The sequence below is a fragment of the Xyrauchen texanus genome, chromosome 46 (genome assembly GCF_025860055.1).
Source record: "Xyrauchen texanus isolate HMW12.3.18 chromosome 46, RBS_HiC_50CHRs, whole genome shotgun sequence".
Taxonomy (NCBI): Eukaryota; Metazoa; Chordata; class Actinopteri; order Cypriniformes; family Catostomidae; genus Xyrauchen; species Xyrauchen texanus.
Window position 1 is genome coordinate 881,203 of NC_068321.1, and position 15,428 is coordinate 896,630.

General features: G+C 43.3%; 1 protein-coding gene across 1 annotated transcript in view; it reads left to right on the forward strand.

Annotated features, from left to right (window-relative positions):
* Positions 1-15,428, forward strand: part of LOC127637937 (anoctamin-1) — a 147,472-nt gene that overhangs the window by 16,514 nt on the left and 115,530 nt on the right. Inside the window, exon 3 of the mRNA XM_052119208.1 lies at positions 49-384. Coding sequence (XP_051975168.1) covers positions 49-384 — 336 coding nt within the window. The remainder of the gene's footprint in view (positions 1-48; positions 385-15,428) is intronic.

The window sequence follows — 15,428 nt, forward strand, 5'->3', positions numbered from 1 at the left end:
CACACACACTCAGCGTGGCTAATGTTTGGCCCTCCCTTCTCCCCTCAGCTCCTGAACTCTCTCACTCCCGAGGAGAACACACAATGTCGGCGAGGTCTGTACTTCCAGGATGGCAAGCGACATGTGGACTACATCCTCACTTACCAGATCAAAAAGATCAGCAGCTCACGCTCACGCCGACACACGTCACACCTCACAGAAAACGCCTTCACTCGAACCCTGCGAAGGGGTCGAGTGCCGCCTCCACCCCCACCCAAAGATGACCCTGAAGTGGGTTTGCCCGACCACAGCACGGACCACCACGATGATGACAAGTGTTTACGGCGTGAAGAGTTTGAAGGTAACCTGATGGCGATGGGTCTGGAACTGGAGCGAGACGAGGAGGTATGTGTCTTTTTCCACATTATGAAGGGATGTGATTGTGACGGGGACAGTCCTGCATTCCACCACTGCTTTACTGCACCACAGGGCTTTTGTTTTGTCTTTTGTCTGAGCTTGACTGATTATATTTGAGCACTCACCCTGAAAATGTGCACAAATGACAAATTGTCATGTCAGACGGCACTGACCATGGCATTACACAACAAAAAACCCCACCTATTTTGAGCTGACATTGGACCATTTGGTGTCCCTTTCAATTGGTTGTTCCTAGTTGATTCTAGCCATTTGCAAGTTGTATAAAAGTTGTTTCTAAGCAGTGACACCCCTGGTCACCAGCTTTTGTTTTGTTGAAGCATCACTGATACCAGCACTTGTTGTGTTTTGGATGCTGATTCCCATCCACAAGATGCTAATGTGATCGTATCTCCACTAGGATCGTATCTCCACTATCTTTTCTATGTAGAGCATTAAGAACTCATAAATCATGTGTCATGTCAATGTATGCATTGCAAATTTCACATTTTATTCAATTGGCCAAAGCAATGGTGATGGCAAGATGACAACTGTCGAGATGAGCCTTTTTTGGATCTGGCTGTAAGATTCATCCTGACATGAGACCCCCTGCCCTGGAATCTCTGTAAGACTATTATAGACTATACAGCCACTATACAGCCTGATGCGTATTTTACACAAAAATGGAAAGAGCTTTTCGAAAACTGAAATCTCTAATATGAATAGCTTACTTTTCTTAATTTTCATGAATCCTGGAGGGGTTTTCAAACTGGGGTCCAGGAACCCGCAGGGACTGCAATGGGGCACTATGGGGTTTGAGGAAAATTTCAGAGAAAAAAAAAGTGTAACAATGAAAACCAAATTTGACATTGTTAATTTTACATTCAGCCCTCTAAAGTCTGGAATTGAATTTCAATCATACATTATGAAATCCATTAGCATTTCTTTAATAGTAGGCAGAAAAATATAGAGTGTAAATGTACAGTGATTCATAACACTTCATTTTCTGGTCTCCAGTGTTTTTACTCACATCAGTGTATGTTTTTAATATATAAGGTGATGTTTAGTATATTACAATTGTAAACATGGCCAAAAATAAATAAATAAATATGTGGCTCCATAGTGCCGATACTTTACAGAGTCGCGATGAGTGTCTTTTGACAGTGTGACAGATGACAATGAAGCAGTGGCCAGAGATTAGTTACTTTGATAGAATTCACTTAAAGTACTTCAAGTTTTCATGACAGCCAACAACTGCACAAGTTCATTTTAACTCCAAATAACACATAAAATGGCTGTTGTTCTTTGTCACTTGTTTCGGTAGGTTTTACATTGCTTCTTATGGCATTCAGAATCGCCGCCCAGTATTTGCTCAGGAAAACTGTGAATAATATCACGCTTAATATGGTGAAGGGACAGCTGCCCATAATCTGGCATACCGGGCATTTTCCCACTTGGCACTTGGGGCGGAATGTCCTTCGGGAGAACCAAGTGGGCCAGTGATTCGGCCGTGAAACGTGACGAATCGGCCGCAATAAACAACAACGAGCTGCCGGGTTATGTAGAAAGGACCACAAAACGGCACAGAAAAGGATATGCAGAAAAGGACAGTGAACGCCCCCGATCAACAGTTGGGCCAGTTGTCTTGTAAAATCCCAGGCCGATTTCTGTTCCCAGTCCAGCCCTGGCAGTCGCCTTTATCACTCTCGGAGGCTTGATTAGCCTGATAAGGGGCCAGGTGTGTAAAATCATGGCCCGGCCCTGGCCTTGCCCTCTGCCCTGTAACAGGCCTCCATGGCCGTGAGAACTGGCAGTGACCGGGGAACAGCATCCATGGCTGTTACCACAAGCAGTGACTGGGGACCAGCCTCCGTGGCTGTGAGAACTGGCAGTGGCAGGCTGGGGAACAAGAGCCCTCCTCCTCTTCCAGACTTCTGGGAGCACTGCTATGTGAGTGGCTGTTATGACTGAGGATGCTGGCACTGGGACGGCCAAGGCTTCAGGCACTGGCTCTGGAATGGATGATGCTTTAGGAACAGGCTCATTGACTGTGGCATGTGTGGGTGCTGGCTCATTGGTCGTGGCAAATGTGGACAACAGCTCGTTAGCCTTGGTAGTTGTGGGCACTGGCTGCAGCTGGGAAATGGCCCTCATGGCCATGGGTGCTGTCAACTGCAGGGAAATGGCCCTCGTGGCCGTGGACAAAGGCAGTGTCCGAAACATGGAAAAGAGATGTTGCTTGGCCCACTAATCAGTGGCATGATCAGCATTTCCCTAGAAACAATCAGTGTTCCCATGGAAATGCCGATCATGCATGCCAGCTGCGCCTTGAGACTTGAGAGAGAAAATTACAAAACATATAAAACAAACTGAAAAGCTCACCGGAGCTGTGACAAAAGCAGCATATTGTAAACAGTGAAAATAACATGATCATATCATAAGTTGCCTTTACCTGCTTTATGTAAAGTTCCAAAATAAATATCTTCTTATAAACAGCCATAACATAAACTTGTACATTCAATACATTACATGTCAAACTTATATAATGGAAGTTATTTATAAAAATAGGTCTCCAAATAAGATGAACATACATTATAATTTATTAAATACAGTCCAGTATAGAATCAGTTTGATTTTTAGGGGTCCAAGCAAACCCTATTGTATTTGTTCTAATTTTCTTATTATGGGGACAAGCAGCGAAGCTGATGGATACCTATTATAATGGTACTGATTTTATAATTTTTATTATTATTTTTTCTGCCCTAAAAGTGTCTGGGTGTCAGAGACTGTAAGTCATGGAGACACTAAATTTGGCAGGATGATCGCCGCCCCACTACTCAGCACAAACACAAAACCATCTGACCCTAGGTGGTATTATAATAGACACTTTTAAGTTTTGACTCAAATCTTTGCAACTGTAAGGGCTAGAATCAAAATATTATTTTCCTCTAAGTCCTTGAGTGAGCCCTACAAATTATCTCCGATAGCATTTCCATCTGTAATTTTTTCTGCCATTTTGAACATACTTTTTCAAAAACTCCTCCTAGACCACATACATAATCTACAGACCCTCCTGACAAAAAGTTCTCAACAGAATTTCGATACATCAAATCATTCCGAAGATGTTGACGATACAATTCCTTTGGTTTAATGTGATTTGAGTAATTGATCAATATCTACTCAATGCAAACTCCAATTGTAAGTTTCATACAAGTTGTAAGGGCACTACAACTAAAAAAAATATTTTACAGCCATAATTTTTTGTTACAATTTACAGCCGTTTGAGCAACAAAGTTCTAATTAAATATGCATCTTCTTTGGTTCAAATGATAACATATTCTTTAAAAAATCCATTTGACAAATGAACAAAAATGTCCGCGAACGGCCAATAAAATTTCAGCCCCTTATAACTTGTATTTGGAATGTCCAAGGGTTATGGAAATGACTATACACAAGCAGGGTGTCAACTCTAAGCCGCATATAAACTTTTGTGACAATCAGCCACACGGGGGTGATATAATTATGACATTATCGCATTTTTACTCATTACTCCAGAACCTTATAGGCTACAATACAAATGTGTAGCTTCTCTGAATCCACCAGTGTCCCACAATGATATGGTCATTGAATTTCCATTTCCACAAGAAACTTTGTTTGCAATTTCGATTTATTTGAAAAACATATTTTTTCGAACTCGTTCTAGGCCATTTGCCCGATTGTCACGAAACTAGGTATATATCATCTACAGACCCTCGTGACAAAAATATATTAAAATATTTTTTATGCTTCTAATCGTTACAAAGATATGAACAAATATGTTTTGGCCATGGCTTATAATGACTAATTAGTGCAATTTTCAAAATTTGTACACTTGGAAAAGAGAACAATCTGAGGTAACATATTCAAGGTTTATTAATTTTTGTTGCAAGGACACACTATAAATTAAAATCCTATTTTTGCAACTGTGTTCAAAGCAGGTAAAATGTCATATCAAAATAGCTGTCCACAGCATCCACAGGATCTTTTCTGTCAAATGTGATTATTTTGGTCATCTCTCCATAAGTGCTTGGCCTCAGACAAAAGTCGCTTGCGGCTATAGTTTTATTTATTTTTTATATTATTATTATTTATTTTATTCTTGGGTGTGTTTACTCTCAAGAAGATTGGCTACATGGCTAAACATTTTTCTTAAGAGAAAGTTTCTGATATATATTATCCTTGTAGCTTTACAAGTGTTTTTCATAATATCTCAAAATTTACATTGAATGTGTGTTATTTTGTATTTTGTGCATGTGTAATGTTTATAAACTCCCAGCATGACTTGTAATGTCTAACCACTTCAAAATATATTATGGATGTCTATAAGAAGACATTGCTTTTGTCACTTTCCTTAAAGCATACCTATTACATATATATTACAAATATATGTAAATCATTATAACTTCTGCAGTATTATAATGTAGAGTTATTCATGAGAAGTTATAACATATTATGGGTAGGGCTGGGTATCATTCAGACATTTTCGATACAGATACCGATACCTTGACTTCGATACAGGTTCCTAAACATTACTTGTTTCGACACTTTTTCGTAAAAAAAAAAAAAAAATGACGAACCACGGTATTACCGCTGGTTGGACACTATGTGGTACTATGGGATAATTTTCAGTAAACATGGTTAAGGTTAAGCTTACACAATAAAGCAAGACATCTTGATTTCAAACGTTGAACTTTATTTTTTATTTATTTTAACTAAAAGTTCAAATGAAACTGTAAAAAAATAAGTGCATTTAAAATGTGTTGTTCAACTTTTTGAAAGATGGCTTTACAACAGTTGTGAACATCTCTCTGGCAAAGACGAGCTTCATCTGTGCATTCTCTACCTGTCGAGTATTTAGTTATCCAGGAAAATATATCATGTATAATATACCTCCTTCACAATATATATATACAATTACATCAGAAACCTCGGGGCTGAGGTTATAGTGAATATTCATGCTTTATTGATTTTGCATTGAAAATTAAATAATAAAAAAAAGAAAAACTTATATCAAATACATTTCTAAATTCAAATTGCACTTCAAACGAAACAGCAAATAAATAAATAATAAAGTGATAAAATAATATAAATATACAGAGGGCTATATACATAACCACTTTTCCATTTACCGTCAGGCAAGAATCCATCTAAACATGCAGGTGGAAAATTACTTTTTATAATAACAATTATAAATGTAAAAATAATAATTATAATGATGATAATAATCACTGAAATATAAATCATGTATATTTTGTATATTTGATATTTGATACATTTTGTATTATTTATATAGTTAGTATTATTTTTACAGGCTGCAGAGTTGCGTTCACAACAAACTGCTCTGTGGATTTAATGTGAACTGAACTCAAAGCACCTCCTGAACTAAGAGGTCTGAATTAATTTGCAGCACTCATAAAAAATAAAAATCGGAAGTCAGAAACAAAGTGTGAGATCCTTAGATGTGCGTGTTCCACGAGACTGCACGCCTCTGTATCAGCGTGTCATATATGCGTATATACGGCTTTTCTGTCATCTGTACTTAATAATATAATAAAGAATGTCTACGGGAAAATAATTTTTTTTACATTAATTTGATCATTATAATAGTCTAATAATAATAATAATTTAATAGATTAATGGGAAAACAAGTCAAATATCATCATGACATGTTCAAAGGCATCAGCTATTGGTGATCACTCTGCCCATCTTTGATCCCGAGATCATCGTCTGTCGGCACAACCCTAATGTGCATTTCTCTCTATAAATTAACAAAATGTTCAGACGTCTCTTGCTGGTTTTTCCGACACATTCAGAATTATTACCACTTTTGCCTATGTCACTGCAACTCGCTACGTGTATGCGCTTGTAAAATGTATATTTTATAGGCTCATTATTACGGGTTTGTATTTCTCTGTAATGTAGAACAGTGTTAGCAATGTTAATTATAACATTCATTCTCAGCCCTGGAACCGAAATTTGGTACCAGACGACATAGCATTTTTCAATACTCGATAGTTTACAGGCAATTCGGTCGGTGCCTAAAATGTATCGAACTCGATACCCAGCCCTAATTATGGGGTGTATTATGAGAGATTATGCCAGCCGTGCCTGCGAGACATGAGGGAGTGAAAATAACAAAACATACTAAACAAACCAACAATCTCACCGGAGCCGTGACAGTGACTGCTACCGCTGTCTCCCTCGCTGAATGAAATTTGGGGAGGGGAATAAAACGAGCCACCTTCAAGAATTGGTCAACTACAGTCAAAATTACTGTGTTGCCACGGGGGTTGTAACAGGTATGAAATCCATTGCTATGTTTTTCCAGTGTCTGTAAGGGACAGGCAGCGGTTGGAGGAGCTTCTGTGACGCCACTCACAGAAGGCCAACCGGACAGCCAATAATGTTCGGTTGCCGATGTCGTAATTCTGTTCAGCTGGTGTTAAACTGTGTGAAAAAAAAGGCACATGGACGAATCTTTCCATACGAGGGGGAGCGCTGTGACAAGACTGCACCGACACCAACCTCAGATGAAAATCTCTAACAGTCGCTGAAGCACATGGTCCTGGATATTCTGGGAGAAGATCAGAACATAATCAAGATAGACAAACATAAAATGATAGACCATGTCTCTCAGCATGTCATTCACGAGCCCCTGGAAGATGGCAGCTCGAAGGCTGAGGAGTAGGAGTACAGGATAGCGATTCTTAATGTCATTCAGCCCCCAATAACTAATATATGGAATAAGTGAGCCGTCGTTCTTCCTCACGAAGAAGAACCCTGCCCCTGCTGGCGAAAAGGAAGGGCAAATTAGACCGGCAGTTAGAGAATCTTTGATTAACCTGTTCATTGCCTCCCTCTCTGGAACCGAGAGCGAATACAGCCAACTCCGAGGTAGTGAAGTGCCAAGAAGCTATTCAATCAAATAGTCGTACGTGCGATGAGGAGGAAGGGTCATAGCGTGGACCGGCTGAACACCGCCTCAAGTCATGGACTGTCATCGGTACTCTGGATAAGTCCACTGGTTCATTCTGCAATGAAACACAAGACTGGACAGTGGAAAGAGCAGAGTTAAGACAAACAATAAGGACCCCAAGCAAGAACAGTGTTGGTTGACCAATCTATGTGTGGGTTGTGCGTTTCCAACCTAGGATGCCCCAACTCTACCGGTGCCATTGGAGATTAGATAAGGTAGAAGGACAACTGCTCCATATGATTCCCAGAGACGAAGGTGATGGCTTTGTGGATTGAGCGATGACGGACTGTGGCGGGCCACTTATGGTGTGGCCGGTGATGGATCTTTCCAACTGAACCAAAGGAAGTCACCACTTAGAAGCCAATTCGAAATCCATAAATTTCCCTTCAGAATCAACCAAGGTAGAAACTGTGTTACAGGCAGATCCATAATGCAGCTGGGCCAAGAGAAGTTTCCAAAGTCCAGGGTTTTTTTCCAAAGGTATTGCGCTCACCAGTAACCCCTCTCTTACCGACGAGCGATGTCTTTTACCGGACAGGAAGCAGTAAAAACACAATCCATTAACAAGATGTCGCTGTTTCTCCCTGCATGAGATTTGAGTTCTAGCGACTTGACTAAATGACTAGCATAGGCTCAGTGTCGGGCTGTGATACTTGTGAGTGGCTGGAGAGGCAGAATGGATAGGAGGATCAGCCACCAGGGTAGGTGGCGTTGGTCGACTCGGATAGCCAAATCCCTAAAGTCATCGAAGCGCATGAAGCAGCTAGGGTGCGAAATTCAATTGCATAATCTGATACTCGTCGATCTACTTTAGACAGTCCAGATAAAACCCTCACCGCCTTCCAACCTTGAGCCGAGTGATCAAACACTCGGTGGAACTCTGTTGGGGAGTAAAGGAATACATGTAATGGGATTATTATTTAAAATACAAAATATAAGTAACTGTATTCCACTACAGTTCAAATTAAATAATTATTTTAATTATTAATGATTACTGAAGAGTTTACTTTGCATTGTATTGTCATTTGTTTCATATAATCCTTTCAGATGGAAAACATTTATACATAAAAATGATGCGATCCAAAGTGAATTTGAACAGCACTGGAACACTTTCTTATGATGCGTTACATTCATACGAGCAGACAGAGAAGTAAGTTTGGAGCAGAAGAAATAGAAATAAACCTTGTTTAAATTGTCAGCTTTATGCTAAGCTAAAATGCTATTTCTAGCCATTTTACATGCACATAAATTCATGTTGGATCATAATTTCTTTTTTTCTAGTAAGACCTTTGATATTAGGGCAAAAATCATATTCTTGATGATAATGTTTGTATTGTTTTCCTGTAAAAATATCTACAAATCCTTAAAACAAGATAAATTTGAATGAACTTTTTTAGAAACAACACTGCATATGATATTTCGGTTTTTCAGAGAATGTACTTTTAACATGTGTATTTTGTCTTACGGTAGTGGCAGAGTTTTTATAGTCAAAACATGTGAAAAAAATCTACCAGTGCTGAAGAAGTAATCCAAAGTATTTAGAATATGTTACTGACCTTGATTAATCTAACGGAATGCCTTACAAATTACAATTTAGAGCATGTATTTTGTCATCTGTAGTGGAATACATTCCAAAGTAACCCTCCCAACCCTGGAAGGAAGCGCAGCAGGGATGTTTTTGATATTTCATGGCAATGCCCATTCAATTGCCCTTCCATTGAGGAGCATATACCACAGGCCACCTTCTTCGTATCCGAAGTGAAAGTGTAGGGCTGTAACATGAAGAACAGGGAACAATGTGAAAGGAATGCACTGCAGGATTCAACCTCACCTAAATACGGGGCTGGATAGGGAATACGGGCTTCAAAGCATCCAGGAGCCAGAAGAACTGTCGAGATGGTAAGGAAGCTGCTGAACAAAGTAGGGAGCTCAGCCAGCTGCGAAGTTGTCACCTCCCAAGACCAGTTTGAGGCAGCAATTTGATCCTGCTGACGTTCCAGCAATATTCCCTGCTGTGAGAGTGCAGAGCAAAGAGTGGTTTCCACCGCTGGGTCCATAATGGCTAGATTGTTCTGTAACGAACGATAGTGAGACAAATGGACCCAAGAGCAGAGGAACAGTTCAAAGGATTTATTAACAGTAATAATGAGCAGTTTCTGGGTTGAGGAATGTAGAAAATCCAGACACCAGCTGCAGCAGCGGGAAGCAATCTCCAATGGCTTGCGCATCGTAGGCGCGCAAGGAGCAATCTGTGAACAGTGTGTTCGAAGGAACTATTTATGAGAAGTTATAACATATTATAGGGTGTATTATGATACATTACTAATGCATTATAATGCCTTTACAATGCATTATAAATATGGGCTTCATAGAAATTACAAATACATATTGTTTTTCACTGTTTGCGGCTGTGCATTGTGAAACAACATCTACAAAGCACTGTCACATACATTCTCTGCTCATCTGCTGTCATCTCTGCTTTGCTCCAACAAAATAGTTTAAGTATATTATTTTATGATTAATGTGATTTTTAAAATATAATTTTGGGGGATTTTTTGGATTTCATGGCTGTAGTGTCAACTACAAAAATATTTTAGTTTTAAACTTAAGATAATAAATTGTCAAGTCAAGTCAAGTGTTTTTTATTGTCGTTCAACCAAATACAGTCAGTACAGTACACAGCAAAACGAGACAACATTCCTCCAGGACCATGGTGCTACATAAAACAACATAGGACAAACACAGAACCACATGAGACTACACAGACTAAATAACATTTCTACATAAAGTGCATGTGCAAACATGTGCAAAAAATGATTGGAGAGTACAATAAATTACTAAAAGGAACAGGATAATAGGCACAGTAAGAGACAGTGCAGCGCCAACCAGTACACATTTGTAATCTGAGTACCGTAATTTCCGGACTATTGAGCGCACCTGAATATAAGCCGCACCCACTGATTTTTAAATAAAATATTATTTTGAACATAAATAAGCCACAGGTGCCTACCGGTACATTGAAACAAATGAACTTTACTCAGGCTTTAACGAAACACGGCTTGTAACAAAAATAAAAGTGGCAGCGGGGGCGTGGTCAAGCGCCCGTCCGGGAGAGAAAAGCGGTAAGGGCGCTTACACCTGAGCTAAATTATGTCTAACGCCGGTGTCTAATTTCAGTAAGCATGGGGAGAACGGCATAAAAAGGCAGCAGCCACAGAGCTGAGAGAGTGACACACGTCAGTCTAGTGTTGGCGCATAGAAGAATTGAGAAACTTTATAAAATTGATTGTAAACATTGCTGTGGCCATTAACAGCCTTACCTGGAACGTCAAGTGCCCTGCTGAAAACTGTCACACTGGTGCCCGTGTGACAGTTTTCCCAAGAAGGACACGTGAAGCAGGGCACTTGAAATTAGACACCGGTGTTAGACATAATTTAGCGCAGGTGTAAGCGCCTTACAGCTTTTCTCTCCGGACGGGCGCTTGACCATGCCCCCGCTGCCACACACAGCTTGTAATAAAACATTTGCAGTAAACAGTAGCCTACCAAGAAAGTCATTGGTCACTATCTTCCTCGTCCTGTGCACTGAAACCACTGAAGTCATCTCCTTCGGTGTCGGAGTTGAATAGCCTCAGATTTAGTTGTCTTTTTGTACTGAGTCAATTCCTCACGCTGCTGTTTCCAACGTCTTATCATCGACTCATTAAGACCAAGCTCCCGTGCAGCAGCTCTATTTCCTTTTCCAACAGCCAGATCAACCGCCTTCAACTTAAAAGCAGCATCATATGCATTTCTCCATGTCTTTGCCATGGTGAGGTTGACAAAATTACTACCGTAATCAGAATGATGGGAAGATTGAGCACGCTCGATTTAATCTAAACAGTAAACAAAAAAAGTTGTTTTGACCTTAACCCGTTCGGCAATTTCAATTGGTCTAATGAAAGCTTCACGGCACCAAAAAACTGAGCACGTCACAGAATTTATTTATTTATTTTTTATATAAAATTTGAAAGCGGGAAAAATCCATATATTAGCCGCGTCATTGTATAAGCCGCGAGGTTCAAAGCGTGGGAAAAAAGTTGCGGCTTATAGTCCGGAAATTACGGTAGTGCAAAAAGATGACACTTTCTAAAAATGCAAAATGTAAACATAACATACTATGAAATAGTGTTCTATGGACATAGCAGTTATTGAGGTAGCAGCCAGGTATAAGTGACAATTAATTAAAGTGCAACTCTGGACATATGCAAAAGTTGGATGGTATACAGGTGTGTGTGTGTGTGTGTGTGTGTCAGTCCAGTCTCTGAGTATTGAGGAGTCTGATGGCTTGGGGGAAGAAGCTGTTACACAGTCTGGCCATGAGGGCCTGAATGCTTGCTCGGTACCTCTTGCCAGATGGCAGGAGGGTGAAGAGTTTGTGTGAGGGGTGTGTGGGGTCATCCACAATGCTAGTTGCTGTGCGGATGCAGATTTTTGTGTAAATGTCTTTAATGGAGGGAAGAGAGACCCCGATGTTCTTCTCAGCTGCCCTCACTATCCTCTGCAGGGCTTTGCGGTCCGAAACGGTGCAAGTTCCAAACCATGCAGTGATGCAGCTGCTCAGGATGCACTCAATAGTCCCTCTATAGTATGTAGTGAGGATGGGGGTGGGAGATGTGCTTTTCTCAGCCTTCGAAGAAAGTAGAGACGCTGCTGGGCTTTCTTGGTAATAGAGCTGGTGTTGAGGGACCAGGTAAGGTGATGAAGTAATTTGGTGCTCTTGATGATCTCCACAGAGGAGCCATTGATGTTCAGTGGAGAGTGGTCACTCTGTGCTCTCCTAAAGTCAACAACCATCTCTTTTGTTTTGTCCACATTCAGAGACAGGTTGTTGGCTCTACACCAGCCTGTTAGCCACTGCACCTCCTATCTGTATGCTAACTCGTCATTCTTGCTAATGAGACTCACCACGGTCGTGTCATCAGCAAACTTGATGATGTGGTTCGAGCTGTGCATTGCTGCACAGTCATCAGTCAGCAAAGTGAACAGCAGTGGACTGAGCACACAGCCCTGGGAGGCCCCAGTGCTCAGTGTGGTGGTGGTGGAGATGCTGTTCCCGAGGTCTCTGAGGTCTCCCAGCCAGGAAGACCAGGATCCAGTTGCAGAGGGAGGTGTCCAGGCCCAGTAGGTTCAGCTTTCCAATCAGGTGCTGAGGAATGATTGTATTGAATGCTGAGCTGAAGTCTATGAACAGCATTCGAACGTATGAGTCCTTTTTATCTAGTTGGGTGAGGGCCAGATGAAGTGTGGTGGCGATGGCGTCGTCTGTTGAACGGTTGGGACGATACGCAAACTGCAGTGGGTCTAGTGAGGGGGCAGCTGGGTCTTAATGTGCCTCATTATGAGCCTCTCAAAGCACTTCATGATGATGGTGTGAGTGCGATGTGGGGGTGGTCTTCCTCGCCACCACGTTGTTCTGCACCTCAAACCACATGAGGAAGCCATTCAGCGCATCTGGAAGTGAGGCATCTTTGTCACAGGCAGCTGATGTTGTCCTGTAGTTGGTGATGGTCTGGATGCCCTGCCACATGCGCCGCGTGTCGCCGCTGTCCTGGAAGTGACTGTGGATTCTCTGGGCATGAGCGCATTGAAGGCCTGGGACAGTTTGGCCCTCACTGTTCTTAGGGCCCCCTTGTCGCCTGCTCTGAAGGCAGCGTTTCGGATCCTCAGCAGTGCACGCACCTCCGCAGTCATCCATGGCTTCTGGTTGGAGCGTGTGGTGATGGGAAGTCACCATATGTTGCAGCCTCCCTGAACATGTGCCAGTCAATACACTCAAAACAGTCCTGAAGAGCAGAGATGGCTCCTGTGGCCAGGTTTTCACCTGCTTCTGAAGTGGTAGTGCGCCTGACCAGTTGTCTGTATGGGATTAGCATAACAGAGATGTGGTCTGAGTAGCAGAGGTGGGGGCGGGGCTCCACCCGGTATGTGCCTGGGATGTTTGTGTAAACAAGATCAAGCGTGTTCGCCCCTCTCTTTGAAAAGTCCACATACTGATGGAATTTAGGGAGCACTGTCTTGAGATTGGCAAGGCATAGCGTGCTAGAAGCAACTGTGTAAGCTGCACGTAACCCTCCCCAACGCCCCAAGAAAAAGGTGTCATATACAGGGGGACAGCCTCCCCTCCAACCTCTCTTGCAGGAATGTGAGCACTGACCGAACTGCGCATCTCTGCGGGTCTTCAGATCGGGAAGAACACCAATTCGTGAACAAGCGCCACTTCAGGGTGCCTGGTGGAGTGAGCTCTGGCTTGGTTGATCGTGTCTACGACTGTGGGCGGTAGGTCACTCAGATCTTCCACGTCCCATCCAGGGGCCAGACGTGGAGGTTCCAGAGGTCTGGGCATGGATACCAGAGGGTGCCCCGTCCCTGGGAAAGAAGGTCCTTCCTCAGGGGAATTTTCCAGGTTGGTGCTGTCGTGAGGAGCGTGAGAGCCACTAAGGTGACTTCCCTGATCTTGCACAACACCGGTGCAAGACGGCTCACAGGAGAAAATGCGTACATGCGCAGCCCCTGGGGCCAGCTGTGTGCCAGCACATCTGTCCTGAGAGGGGCTTCTGTCAGGGAGAACCAGTGCGGACAGTGAGAATTGTCTTGAGAAGCAAAGAGATCTGTGCGTACACCTGTGCCATGCCGAATTGGCCCCAAATCAGCTGGACCACCTGGGGGTAGAGCCTCCACTCTCCGCAGGGCAAAACCTGTTGCGACAGCGCGTCCGCGGTCCCGTTGCCCGGGATATGAGTGCCGAGACATGAGTCGCTGCTGAATCCAAAGGAGGAGATGGCGGGTGTGTTGTGACATATGATGAGAGCACACGCCAACATGACGATTTATGTATGGTGGTGGTGCTGTCTGAACGGATCAAGATGTGCTTGCCCCGAATCAACGAGGGTTTTAGAGGAACCGATGTGCCGGGCTCGAAGAGAGTGAGGCACCTGAGCACTGACAGTGCACGCTCATTCGTGAGGCGTGCTGTCATTGAGACTGAGTCTAACTCCTTGCCGAGAAAACCGCTCCTTTCCCATTTGACCTGAAGCCCTAGACGGCTAAGGTACCTGAGCACCTGGTCCCTGTGAGTGCATAGTAACTCTCGAGAGTTTAGCCAGTTGTCGAGGTTGTTGAGTATGCGGATGCCCACTTCCCGTAGCGGGGCAAGGGCTACCTCTGCGACCTTCGTGAAGACATGAGGGGACAGGGACAGGCCCAAGGGGAGGACCTTGTACTGATATGCCTGGTCGTCAAACACGAACCGTAGGAAGGGTCGGTGTCGAGGCAAGATGGAGACGTGGACCAATGTTGATGCCGAACGCAAGTTAGAATCTGTCTCTGCATGAGCATTTTGAATGGGAGTTTGTGCAAAGCCCGGTTGAGACCTCGCAAGTCCAAGATTGGCCGCAACCCACCGTCTTTTTTGGGTACGATGAAGGGCTGTAGAAACCCTTCTTCATCATCTTAGTCATGGATGGTGTCGCCGAAGAGGCCAAGCTGGGAGACGGGGGCATTTAAAAAGCATGCCTCGTCAACGGTGCGCATCTCGACCAAGTTCAGCCAAAGGTGGCATTCCTGGACCACAAGAGTGGCCATCGCCCACCCGAGTGCCCACGCTGTGACCTTCGTAGCTCTGAGAGAGAGGTACATTTCCTGAAGCACATTGGGGTTGGGACTACCCAGGTGCAGTTCTTTGAGTGCCTTGGCTTGGTGGACCTGCAGGAGAGCCATAGCATGGAGGGCGGAGGCGGCCTGTCCGGTGGCACTGCAGGTTTTTGAAGTCAAAAACCTACAGTGTGGGGAGAACGGAGGGTTCCAGTCGAAGCCCATGCTCACGGCAGCCCGGGCAAGCATGTCGGCCATCTGCGCATCGTCCTCAGACTGAGCGGGCTGACACGAAGGTGGCAGCCCAGTCAAGTCCTCTGCGTCAGATGCCTGAACGCTCTCTGATGCAGCGGTGACGTCATCATCCAATTCTGGGGGCTCAAAGGAG